General features: G+C 51.8%; 1 protein-coding gene across 1 annotated transcript in view; it reads right to left on the bottom strand.

The window, feature by feature from the left end:
* Positions 1-13,936, bottom strand: part of LOC119967280 — a 304,394-nt gene that overhangs the window by 82,364 nt on the left and 208,094 nt on the right. Inside the window, exon 15 of the mRNA XM_038799603.1 lies at positions 3,736-3,879. Coding sequence (XP_038655531.1) covers positions 3,736-3,879 — 144 coding nt within the window. The remainder of the gene's footprint in view (positions 1-3,735; positions 3,880-13,936) is intronic.

The following is a 13,936-nucleotide window of genomic DNA, read 5'->3' as shown; positions in this document are numbered from 1 at the left end:
AGCAATTTGTACAATTTCCCCACGTTTAAAACAATTTTTCTAAGCAGAGTGAGGCAACTAGTCCTGTCCTTGTATACCCTTTATTTCCCCACATATGGACTTCCTTCTATCCAACCTCTATTTAGATTTGTTTCTGAACTTGTTTCGTCTCCGAGTGGTAAATGGGTGGGAGATGGTTCTGGGAGAGAAATACCTGGAGTAGTTGGTCGGAGATCTGCCCAGATTACCCACTTTCGTCTCATCACTATGCTTGAGGTGAGTTATCGTTGCTAGACAGGCTTTGCACATAGGAGCAAGGAGGTTGAGCATGATGTGTTATCTGTGTTGGTCTAACATCGACTGCAACTGGATGCAGTAAAACGTGAAACAAGCTTCCGACACAGGAGATGGTCCAACACTGTTTTATTGAACCTGTTGATTGCTGTACATAATCTGCTGTGGGTTGACACTCTATTAACCTAATTGATAACCTCCTACTGGCTTGACCACACTAGCTCTCTATCATATGGTGATGATGTTCATTGGCCTGTGCACTGTGACTATCTCCCTAGCCGTGTCCTGTGAGAGAGGGAGAGCCTTAGTGCCCTATGGGCTTTATAGTGGTGGTGTCCTGGCTGGTGATTGGTTGTTCTGTGTCGTGTGTGTTCATTGGTTATCCTGTGTGTCAATCACTGCCTGTCTGCATCTCATGATATACATGAGTGGATATTATGACAGAGCAGTATTTCAGATGGAAGCTCTGGATGCCAGGATTGAAATCTGTTGGAAAACAATGGTCTGTGGGCAGGATAATCCATTTGAGATAAATTGTGACCTACAGGACGGAAGGGGAGCTCACCAATTCTTTGTCAAACAGAAGGATTGCTGACTCGACTTCCCTCATGCTGAGAGTTTGCTGCCTTATCTTTTGCCATGATGTTCCGCACGCATGAGTGCGGCCTCAACCGGGATCTTGGATTCATGTCGCATTATATTCACCCCCCACCATGTGGCCTGGACTTGCAAAATCCTACCAACTGTCCTGGCTTTAGACAATTCACACCTTTTTAACCTCGGATCACCCCCTATCTCTGGATCTGGAATGATTTGATTACCCTCAAATGCTCGCATTCCAAGCATTATCTGGCATCTTTGTCTTTGTCTATATAAATGTTTCTGGAACATATCTCTTCATTCACCTGAGGAAGGAGCAGTGCTCCAAAAGCTCGTGTTTGAAACAAACCTGTAGGACTTTAACCTGGTGTTGTAAGACTTCTTACTTTACTTATCTTTTGCCGACTGAATAGTTTCCCTACTGAATAGTTTCCCTACCTTTGACTCTCCTTTTTCCATCCCTTTTCCCCTTTTTCATTCTCTCCTCCTTTCCCTGTTTCTCTCCTCTTCCATCTTCATTCTAACCATGCCCCTTTCCCCATCCTTTTATCTTATGGGCGGAATATTACCAGAATTTGACAACGTGTCAGGCTAAGACAGAAACTGGCATGTAACACTCCAGTGCACCAATCAGTTTTCTTCCGGAATCCTGAGCCTCTTGACCAAAAGAAATGGGCAGGCATGGTTTATGCCATCACGGTGGGGCTGGACCTCATAGAGCCCGAAGTGGTTCCAAAGAGATTGGGACGCCATCTTCAAAGGATGCCCCAATCAGCACTGCAGCCTAACAGCCATCAGCCCCTATCACGGAGGTATCGGTGGTGCCCCGGCCCCCGACAATCTTCTACGGCACTCCGTTTCTTCCCCCGCCCACCGACATCTCCCAATGGCATTGAACCCCCTCACCAACACTGTGGAAGTATACGTAAAACCTAAAGCTCTTGTAAGTATCCTGGGAAATCGCTCTACCAAGTTTCATTGTAAATTAAAGAAAACAGGTCTAAATATAATGGCTGCAATTTAATGACCTCATCGTGTCTGACTTGGTGTCGGGATGGGGTAATTGAATCTCGCGAGAAGCCTTTTGCGAGATTTGTGACGCTCGAAACGTCTCGTGAGATTTAATGGAGTCTCGTGAGACGTCGCGATCTGGAGCCATTAGGCTCATTTAAATATGCATTTGCAGGATTCTCCCAGCGCCCAAGTGACATTGCCAGGCGGGCAGGGGTACTTAGAATGGCAGTGACAGGCTATGCCAGGTTGGCACTGCCAGGGGCCAGGCCTTGGGTGCCTTACCAAGTGGAGGGGAGGTGAGTGAGTGTTCCCGGGAGCCTCCCAAGATTTGTGGGGGGTGGGGAGGGAATTGAAAACATGGTGAAGGGCAGAAAAGGAGGGGAATGATTTGGACAGTCAGACAACATGGCACCCCAATCTGCGAGTTTTTGAGGCTCGGCTCGTCAGCAGGAAATGATTCTAAGTGCAGCCTTAGTGGAGAGAAATTCCCCAAGGCCAAAACAAAATGGCAAAGTGTTGTTGAATAGCGGGGCGTTTCTCGGTACTGTAGCTGCAGAGAAACACCTCGCTAAATGTGCCCAAAACCATACATAGATTTTTTCCCCCGGTTAAATTGCGCCCCAAAACCTAACTCTACATTTTCGTAATTTTATACTGAATCTTACATTGACCATTTAAAAATGCTTTATTTCATCAGTATAAAACTTGACACATGCCAATATGTGAGCAGCAGTATCAACATTGTGATACACCATCAGACGAGGCTGAGGAAGGGATGGGTGAGGCAGCTGTTCCACTAGGGATTGGACATAAAGACGAGGGGGGTGACAGTGCCGGTCAACAAGTGAGTGGCCTTTGAAGTTCACAGTATTATAGTGGGTTAGTGGGAAGCTGGAAGGGACACTTGTGGTCCTGGTGAACGTTTATGCCCCAAATTGGGGCAGTGGAGATATTTGAGGTGCCAGAAGAGCCAGGAGTTCAGGTGGGGAGAGAGTCCTATGTATTAGCTTTTGCTTCCCTGGGAGACAGAGGGCGGGATTCTCCCCACCGCTCTGACGCTCCCCTGGGTTGTCAGTGGAATAGGCAGGCAGGGGCTACGGTTGCCCCCAGAATGGATACACAGGATCCAGGGGTTGGCATGGCGGAGCCACGTGCGCTTGCCACCCCCCCCCCCCCCACCCACCCCCAAGCCTCCTCCAGTTCTAATACCCCCATCCTCCCATAGCAGCCCACCCCAACTGAGACTGGACCCCCCTTGGTTTCCCCCCCCCACCACCCTCTGAGCGGAAGGGCAGAAAGCCCTGTGCCCCAGGCTCTTTGCCTGTGAGTGAAGATGGCTACTCCCCTTCTCGGGTCCCCGCAGCAGTCCATCGGCCAGGTTCACGTTTTTAAAACAGAGTACTAATCTGCACTTACCGGGGAAGCGTGGATCACGGGAGGCTGTTGGATATGAGGTGGCTCCCTTTAATTGTATAGAAGTAGGGCTTGAGTAGTGATTAGTGGTTTCTCGCCACACTATGGCTAGATCCCAATTTCGCCTAGGGGAGCGGGCCGGTTTGGTGCCCGGCTTGGTTCTCGTTTTTAGCCTCACTCACTATTTACCGGCCTCATCTCGAACGAATCCACTGAATCGCACCCACAGTGCCAATTAGGGCAAATCTCAAGAGCACACGGCCATCTTATAACTAAATTTACACAGCCTACTGCTGAACTATGGAAACAGGTTTCACAGCATACAAACTGGGAGCTATAACTCACAGGCTCCTGCCAATTAACATAAAAGGAGGCCAATATAAACGTGGCTGGAATTAGGTTAAAATACAGCAGCAAACTTCCATTCTGAATTACCCTCTGGGAGATCAGCCATGGAAATAGTCTCTCTCTGAGGTAGTCAAGTATTTCAAATGAACTCGTGGATGCCGTCTGGCTGCAGCCATACATGAAAGCATTAGGTTTTCGACTGTGGCCATGGAGGTCTCCATACAAAAGGATCTGTGGTGAGGTAAAACACAGAATGAGGAGATGAATGCATAATTTGTCTTCAGCTGCATAAAATGAAGTAAAAATCTGTGGTAAACCACTTGATGCACTATCAATTATGACGAGACGAGAGTAGAATGTAATTGAGGCTTTATTACACAGAGATATGTGGCCTCGTACAGCAGCTGATGAAGTGGCTGCTGTACTGGGAGCACACACATTTATACTCCACCTACTGGGCGGAGCCAGCAGGCAGGGAACTACCCCCGTACCTGTAGTACAGGGGCCTTACCGTAATACCTTCCTATAGCAGCCGCTGGACCTCAGACCTGACGAAGGTCCTGTCCTGGGCGCTGTACTTTCTGTTCCTGGTGGCAACAGGTTTGCAATCCGGGGTGAGGTTTGCAAACAGGGTCGACCTTAAGGGTCGTGAGGCCGCAAACAGTAAGGGGTGGTAGGGGCCCGCCAAATTTCAGGGTTAGGCTCTGGAGGTTGCACTGGACGTCCAGGCCGAGTAGCAAGGCAGTGCAGAGGTTGAGGAGGACGTAGAGGCGGAAGCCGCTGAACTCTACGCCCTGGATGGTGAGGGTGGCAGTGGAGTACCCCCGGATCTCCACAGAGTGGGATCCCGAGGCCAAGGAGATTCTTTGGTTAGCGGGGTGTACCGCGAGGGTGCAGCGCCTTACTGTATCGGGGTGGATGAAGCTCTCAGTGCTCCCGGAGTCCACAAGGCAGGATATCTCGTGCCCGTCGACCTTCACCTTTGTCGACACGGTCGCGAGGTTGTGAGGTTGAGACTGGTCTAACATGACCAAGTCGAGACACGGCTGCTCATTGGCGGTTGCAGGCAATGCGCAGCCCGATGAGGTGCCCGACGGGCAGGAGTCCTGAGGTAGGCAAGATGGCGACGCCCATGGTCCGTACGTGTCCTGGGGCAGGCAAGATGGCGGCACCCAATGGTCGCACGTGGGGGGTGCCGGGACAATAGTGGCGATTGAGCAGGCCTGACACACTGCAGTGAAATGTCCCTTCTTGCCACAGACCTTGCAGAGCGCGTTCCGCGCCGGGCAGCGCTGCCGGGGGTGTTTTGTCTGTCCGCAGAAGGAGCACTTGGGTCCCCCGGGGTTGGTTGGCTCCCGCGCAGTGCAGGCGTGGGATTGGCTGGGGCCGGTCACTGATGGGGTCCACGATGGGGTGGCTGCTGGCAGGGTCCACGATGCACAGGTGGGTGGGGTGGGCCGTGCAGTTGGGGGCATAAGCCTGTACGTGCGTGAGGCGACTGTGAGCGAGAGCGCTAGTTTCTTGGTCACCGCGAGGTCAAGCATGGCTCCTTCTAAGAGGCGCTGGCGGATGTAGTCAGAGCCTGTGCCCGTAACGAACACGTCTCTCATTAGCAGGTTCGAATGTTCAGCGGCCGAAACGGCCTGGCAATCACAGTCTCTCACTAGGAGTTGCAGGGCACACCAGAAATCTTCCACAGACTCACCGGGAAGTTAGTGCCGCGTGGACAGGAGGTGCCTAGCATAGATCTTGTTGGTCTGCTGAACGTAATTCTCCTTCAGTAGCGCCATGGCCTCTGTGAAGGTAGGCGCGTCCAGGACGAGGGGGAAGACGTTGGAGCTCAGCCGCGTGTACAGAATCTGGAGCTTCTGTGCTTCTGAGATTGGGTCTGGTGCAGACCCGATGTATGCTTCAAACCAAGCTGGCCAATGTGCAAAGTCCTTTTTGGCGCTGTCTGCTTGAGGATGGAGCTGCAGGCTATCCAGCTTGTCCCTGCTGGCTCCGAACCACTGTAGTATATATCTGTATTGTGGTAAACTGCCACTGTATTATATGTAATGTGGTAAATCACTGCCTGATGGCTCCGCCTCCCCACGGGCTCGGTATAAAGGTGGCTGGTCTACGTCTCTACCCCAGTTCGGGATCAGAGGCCAGGAGGCTTTCTGTTTAGTTTATTAAAGCCTCAGTTACGTTCACTACTCATCTCGTGTTCATTGATGGCACATCAATTTAATAAACAAACTTTCTAAGATGAATTCATTGCTCAAGCCTGATCGCCTGGAGCTGGACCCACAGGCAGCCGACGCCACTGAAACATTCAAGCACTGGCTAAGCTGCTTCGAAGCGTACCTCAGATCCTCCACTGAAGACTTCACCAACCTCCAAAAGCAGCAGATCCTCAACGCACGGGTGAGCCCTCAATTTTTCCTTCTCATCCGGGACGCCCCCTCGTATACGGAGGCAATCATGCTGCTAAAGGGACAAAATGTAAAGTCTGTAAAAGAGGTGCATGCTAGGCACCTTCTTGCCACGAGGCGACAACGCCCTGGGGGAATCACTAGCCAAATTCCTGCGTGCCTTGCAGTTACTCGGCTGGAACTGTGCTTTCCAGGCGGTATCGGCTACCCAACACGCGGAGCTGTTGATCGGGGACGCCTGTGTCGCAGGCATGAAATCAAACTACATCTGCCAGCAATTGCTAGAAGGGGGTACACTCAGCCTCCCAGAGGAAGTGCAGCTCTCAGACTCGCTGGAGGTGGCCTTTCAGAACATGGAGGCCTACACCTCCGACCACATGGCACCCTCGTGGACCTCGTGGGCACCGCCATCATCCGGCTCGAGTGCGGCGCAAGCCTGTGCCGCGCAGCAGCCCGCCAATGCCGGAAGCCCGAAGTGCTACTTTTGCGGCCAGGGTAAGCATCCCAGCCAACTCTGCCCTGCACGGAACGCGACTTGCAACGGGTGTGGGAGGAAGCCCCACTTTGTGAAAGCCTGCCAGATCTGATCTCTCCCTAAAACTCCTAGGCCCAGCAGTGCTGCCTGCTGTCTGTCTCGGCCGCCCCCAGCTGCTGCGCAACCCTTCATGTGCGATGCCGCCATCTTCGCCGCCATCTTCGATTTCGGCCCCCATCATTGACGCCATCTTGTCCTCCACCCACCACGCGCGAACCATGCAGGCCACCATCTTTGACGCCATCTCCGATGCCACCTGCCACGTGCGACCTAGGGGGCCGCCATCCTGGGACCACTCCGCAGCCTCCCGGGAGCCCTGCGCACCCGGTTGCACGCTGGCCGCCGTTACCTCCGACCGGCCTATCCATCACCTTCTGAAGCTCGCCTCCATCACGCTCGGCCAGTCCCGGCCTCATCACCTCGCAAAATCTACGGTGACCGTCTGGATCAACGGGCACGAGACGGCCTGCCTTTCGCCTCCTGGACCAGAGACAGCTTCATACACCCAGATACGGTAAGGCACTGTTCCCTCCCAATCTTACCCGTGACCCAGAAAATTTCCCAGGCTTCCGGATCGCATTCGGTAGAAATCTGGGGGTACTGTGTCGTGACCCTTCCAGGGGCTCAATTTCCAGTGCCACCTCCAAAGCCTTAATTTAAAGTTCGGTGGACCCCTGCCCCCCTCACCGTCTGTAGCCTCACGACACTTAAGGTCGCCCCACCCCCACTTTTCGCTGACCTCACCCCGGACTGTAAGCCCATCACCACTAGGAGCAGACGATACAGTGCCCGGGACAAGGCCTTTATCAGGTCGGAGGTCCAGCGACTCCTAAGAGAGGGGATCATTGAGGCTAGTACCAGCCCCTGGAAATCCCAAGTGGTGGTCATCAAGCCTGGGGAGAAGCACCGGATGGTCATCGACTACAGTCAGACCATCAACCGGTACACGTAGCTCAATGCGTACCCCTCCCCCGCATATCTGACATGGTCAACCAGATTGTGCAGTATCGAGTCTTCTCCACTTGAAGTCCGCGTACCACCAGCTCCCTATCCGCCTGTCGGACCGCCAATACACTGCCTTCGAGGCAGATGGCCGCCTCTACCACTTCCTCAGGGTTCCCTTCGGCGTCACCAATGGGGTCGCGGTCTTCCAACGAGAAATGGACCGAATGGTTGACCAGTACGGGCTGCGTGCCACGTTCCCGTACTTAGGTAATGTCACCATCTGCGGCCATGACCGGCAGGACCATGCTGAAACCCTCTGGCACTCCCTCCACACCACTAAACTCCTGAACCTCACCTACAATAAGGAAAAGTGCATTTTCCGCACAACCCACCTAACCATCCACTGCTACATCGTGGAACACGGAGTCCTAGGGCCTGACCCCGACCGCATGCCCCCCCCTCCTGGAACTCCCCCTCCCCCACTGCCCCAAGGCCCTGAAGAGATGCCTGGGGTTCTTCTCTTACTCTGCCCAGTGGGTCCCCAATTATGCAGACAAGGCCCGTCCATTTATTTAGTCCACCATTTTTACCCTGACGGCTGAGGCCCGCCGGGCCTTCAACCGCATCAAGGCAGATATTGCCAAAGCCGCGATGCACGCTGTGGACGGGTCCATTCTGTTCCTGGTGTAAAGTGATGGGTCGGACTTTGCTCTGGCCGCTACCCTCAACCAGGCGGGCAGACCCGTGGCTTTCTTCTCCCGTACCCTCTATGCCTCCGAAATTTGACACTCTTACGTCGAAAAGGAAGCCCAAGCCATTGTAGAAGCTGTGCGACATTGGAGGCATTACCTGGCCAGCAGGCGATTTACTCTCCTCACTGACCAAAGGTCGGTTGCCTTCATGTTTAACAATACACAGCGGGGCAAAATCAAGAACGACAAGATTCTGAGGTGGAGGATCAAGCTCTCCACCTACAACTACGATATCTTGTACCGACCAGGGAAGCTCAATGAGCCCCCAGATGCCCTATCCCGCGATACATGTGCCAGCGCACAGGTAGACCGACTTCGGGGCCTCCACAATGACCTTTGTCACCCGTTTCTTTCATTTTGCCAAGGCTCGCAACCTGCCTCACTCCGTCGAAGAGGTCAGGACCGTGACCAGGGACTGCCAGGTCTGCGCAGAGTGCAAACCGCACTTCTATCAGCAAGACAGAGCGCACCTGGTAAAGACCTTTCACCCCTTTGGGTGCCTCAGCATCGACTTCAAGGGGCCCCTCCCCTCCACTGACCATAACGTGTACTTCCTCAACATTATTAACGAATATTCAAGATTCCCCTTTGCCATCCCATGCCCTGACATGACCTCTGCCATCGTCATCAAAGCCCTGCACAGTCTCTTCACCTTGTTCGGGTTCCCCATCTATATCCATAGCGATCGGGATTTCTCCTTCATGAGCGACGAGTTGCGTCAGTTCTTGCTTAGCAAGGGCATCGCCTCCAGCAGGACGACCAGCTATAACCCAAGGGGGAACGGACAGGTGGAGAGGGAGAACACGACAGTCTGTAAGGCCGTCCTCCTGGCCCTACGGTCCAGAAGTCTCCTAGTCTCCCGCTGGCAGGAGGTCCTTCCCGATGCGCTCCACTCCATCCAGTCGCTCCTGTGCACTGCCACCAACGAGACCCCACACAAAAGTATGTTTGCCTTACCCAGGAAGTCCACCTCCGGGGTCTCGCTCCCATCCTGGCTGACTGTCCCAGGGCCCGTCCTCCTCCGGAAGCATGCGAGGAGTCATAAATCAGATCCCCTCGTCGAGAAGGTCCTGCTCCTCCATGCCAATCCACAATATGCCTACGTGGCACATCATGATGGGCGACAGGACACAGTCTCCCTCCGGGATTTGGCACCTGCAGGTTCCCCAGCGACTATCACCAACCACCCCCCCCCCCCCCCCCCCCCCCCCCGCCCCCCCCAACCCTACACCGTCTCCCTCCACCACTACCCAGCTACATCCACCCGCAGGCCCACCGGCGATCATCACCACCATCCCTGCCCACAAACCCCCCCCCCCCCCCCCCCCCCCCCCCCCCCCCTCCACCGATTCAACTACTGGGTGAAGAAGAGGACAACACGCTCCCGGACGCGCAGGTCTCGACATCAGTGCCCACACCATAGCCGGGACTGAGGCGATCAAGGCGGAAGGTCAAGGCCCCCGACAGACTTGATCTTTAATTCCACTTCACTCCCACTGGACACTTTCTTTTAAACAGGGGGTGAATGTGGTAAACCACTGTATTTTATTGTATTGTACTGTTGTATTGTCACATGCCTGGGCTTGTCCCTGCTGGCTCCGAACCACTGTAGTATATATCTGTATTGTAGTAAACTGCCACTGTGTTACATGGAATGAGGTAAACCACTGCCTGATGGCTCCGCCTCCCCTCAGGCTCAGTATAAAGGTGTCTGGTCTCCGCCTCTGCCCCAGTTTGGGATCAGAGGCCAGGAGGCTTTCTGTTTAGTTTATTAAAGCCTCAGTTACGTTCACTACTCATCTCGTGTTCATTGATGGCACATCAAAATCCCTTCAAACTAAACCAGGTCTGATAATCAAAATCAAGCCTTATTTATTAACAGTTTTTGCTTTTAAAGTCAAAATTTCTCAATACCCCCAGCAACCCCCTTCCAAACCCTTTTTGGCTTGAGGTGTTGGCCCAAGGCGTAAGGTTCTGTGGTTATTAGCCCTCCAATACTCTGCTGCAGTAGTCATCCTTCTTATTAGAATTTGACAGTGACCATACTGATGAGACCTTCTGGAATGTATTTCTGGATGACTGGTGACTTTTGCCAGGTGAGTCAATTCACTGTCCATTCTTGCTCAAGGCAAATAATTAATGCAGGGAAGCTTAGTTATTGAGACAAGATGCAGGATCTAGATGAAGAGTATATCATTATATTTACATGTGTCTTTGAACTATAGATTGCATTTGTGACCACAGTGTCAAACCATGAAAAGAATTTAACTCTCCTTATGTCCAATTAATGTGCAATTAGAGACACGGAGAGAAATAAAACTTGCACCAGTTCCCAGTAAGAAATTAAAAGTATAATGAAAATATGAGTCTGAAAGACATTGGTTCAAGGGTCATTCAAAATGGGATCTATGGACTTCATTTGTACAAATTCAAAAATAACTGGGCTTCCTGATGCAGTTTACCAATAAGGGCTTTAGGAATTTTGCCCATTTTGCCTCTGAACCAGCTCATAAGTGGGTCCTCTGAGGGGGGCGGGACCCCAATTTGGATATTCAAAGTGCCTGTCACCAATTTAAACTGCGTCTCCCACAGTAGTTGTCAGCCCCTGTTCGGTAGCTGATTCACTCCCAGGGCATTTTGGGTGCAAACAAATCTCAATCAGGAATTTGTCCCCTTTTCACTCAAAAAACAGATGAAACCGGGTTAAATTTCTCCTCCATACTTTTACCACTGGGATTCATTCATTCTTCCTGCACTCTTTCAGAAGTGAGGACTATGTTATGACTGACGTGGAAAGATAAAATTCCTAAATTGCAGAAGAAAGCTATTTGGCCCGAGTCTGCACCGATCCTCTGAAAGAACACGCTACCTAGGCCGACTCCCCGCCCCATCCCGCAACTCCAAGAAATAAAGGGACACTATAATGAGGATCATATGTATTCTTGAATTAGAGTAGAGTCATAGAAGTTTACAATGCAGAAAAAGTGCTGCCCATCATGTTTGCACTGGGCATCAAGCACCTATCTATTCAAATACCATTCTCCAGCACTTGGTCCATAGCCTTGTATGCTATGGTGTTTCAAGTGCTTATCTAAATGCTTTTTAAATGTTGTGAAGATTCCCTCACCCATTCAGGCATTGAGTTCCAGATTCCCACCACCCATAAGACCATAATACATAGGAGCAGAATTGGGCCATTCGGCCCATCAATTCTGCTCCGCCATTCAATCATGGTTGATATTTTCTCATCCACATTCTCCTACCTTCTCCCTATAACCCCTGATCCCTTTATTAATCAAGAACCTATCAATCTCTGTCTTAAAGACACTCAGTGATTTGGCCTCTACAGCCCTCTGCGGCAATGAGTCCCACAGCCGTTTGGCTGAAGAAATTCCTCCTCATCCTCCTATCTATGTTTTTTATAATTTTGTACAGCAATGAAATCAAGCAGGCCATTGGTAAGTTGAAGGGAAGATTCAAGAGTTTATGAGTTCAGGTCTCTACCATGCACCTGAGGTTTCATGGTACATTGTGATTGCCCACTCTATCCTCCACAAAGTCACTCTTTGGAAAGGCCTGGAGATTAACAATCCGAAACGGCGATGTGGCATTTGTTGCTGGTGTGCTGAGTGCTGCATGAAACTGGCACGTCACCGTGGGTTAAACACACTGGAAGTCAAGGCTGTTCAACTGCACCTTGAGCGCCGGTGGAATATGTGGATGCCAGGATTTGGTTCTGGAGAGATTGGGCCGTGTACATAACTATGGCTCCTGGACGGGAATGGCACTGAAACGTGGGACAAGTCACATTGATGGGCAGGTTATTTCTACGACAAAGATCGGAACATGATAACACATTCTCAGGCTTAACCTCCATTACTGCTGCGGAACCTGCGAGGGGTAATACTGTGATTCTGGTTTATTTTGTGACGATGAGATGATATAACAAATGTAGAACAGTGATGTTTCTTTGTTGTTTACTGGTTAGTGTGATCTGTTTAATGTCACGTAATTGATTTTCAAATCTTTGTTACTGTTGACTGTTTAATAATCAAAATATTCTCAACTCTCAAGTGGCTTCTCGAGGGCACATGTGGCATTTCTGAGGATGTCCAATGCATTTCAATCAAATTTTGAAGCCTGAGCACTGTGTCTGAACTCTCAGAGCGTCAACACCATAGAGGCAGCAGCTAATAATCAAACACTCAAGAGCTGGGCTTCTTCAGCACTGGGATATTCGCGCAACCAAAGGGTGAGTGATTTGATCAGGGGAGGGCACCTGAGCACGGTCTGCCTAATGTTCCCGGCAGAGGTCTGGGCAGTGGGGTCTTTGGTTCCTGATGAGGCCGGGGGTGAGTGAGCAGAGTGAGGTTTGCCAGCACAACTGGCTCGTCGGATGAGACACGTAAGGGTGGGAGATGCTTGGGCGATTTGAGTGTTCCGGGGTGGTTCCGGGTCTCTCTCCTTCTCCAATTCCTTACAGATGCCAAAATGGATGGTGGTATCGGCCCCACAGTGGCTGCCATCGTTGCTGGTGGACGCCCAGGTGCCCAGACAGCGACGGTGCAGGCAGGAGGTGGCACCCTATGTACAGGGGGCTGCTGCACACACCAAAGACCCGGCCACCCATCATGCCGGCGACGGCCCAATGTGTGCAGGCGCCGTTGGTCTTTCTTTTTATTTTAGAACATATTTTATTGAGGCATTTATAATTTTAACAATTTTAAACATCAAATTTCAACAAGAACAGAAACACAATATAACCAACAAACCGCCCGGACCCAAACCCCAGCCATCATAGCTTACACAAACAGTGCCACCTTCCCCAAACACCTGTTGGTTCCTCTGCTCTTACTCGTCTCTCCCATGCTTCCCCTTTCTCCCCCCCACCCCCTGCTAGCAGCTTAATTTTTCTCTAAGAAGGCAATGAACGGCTGCCACCTCCAAGCAAATCCCTGCTACGATCCCCTCAAGGCAAGTTTAGTTTTCTCGCGTCTGAGAAACCCCACCATGTTGCTAACCAATACCCCCAACTTCGGGGGCTCCGAGTCCCTCCATCCTAGTAGGATCCGTCTCCGGGCCACCAGGGAGGCAAAGGTCAGGAAATCGGCCTCTCTCACCCCCAGGGCTCCTGGATCTTCCGACACACCAAAGATCACAACCCCTGGACTCGGCACCACCCTCACCTTTAATACCTCTGACATGACGTCAGCAAATCCCTGCCAGAAACCCCTCAGCCTCGGACATGCCCAAAACATATGGACATGGTTCACAGGACGCCCCTGCACAGCTCCCACACCTATCTTCCACCCCCTCAAAGAACCTGCTCATCCAGGCCACAGTCATGGGTGCCCTTTGGACCTCCTTGAACTGTATCAGGCTGAGACTAGCGCACCACAAGGGCGCATTAACTCTCCTCAGGGCCTCCTCCCATAATCCGGTCTCCAGCTCCCCACCCAGCTCTCCTTCCCACTTTCTCTTCACCTCCCCTATCGGGGCTCCCTCCCACTCCATTAGTTCCATATAGATCATTGAGACCTTCCACTCCTTTTCTCGACAACAACTTATCCTGCAGTCCCCGGTGCGGCAGGTGCGGGAAAGTCGAAATTTGCCCCCACACACAATTCCTCACTTGTAAA

The sequence above is a fragment of the Scyliorhinus canicula genome, chromosome 6 (genome assembly GCF_902713615.1).
Source record: "Scyliorhinus canicula chromosome 6, sScyCan1.1, whole genome shotgun sequence".
Lineage (NCBI taxonomy): Eukaryota > Metazoa > Chordata > Chondrichthyes > Carcharhiniformes > Scyliorhinidae > Scyliorhinus > Scyliorhinus canicula.
Note: the sequence above shows the minus strand (reverse complement) of the source record. Positions and strands in the feature narration are given on the sequence as shown.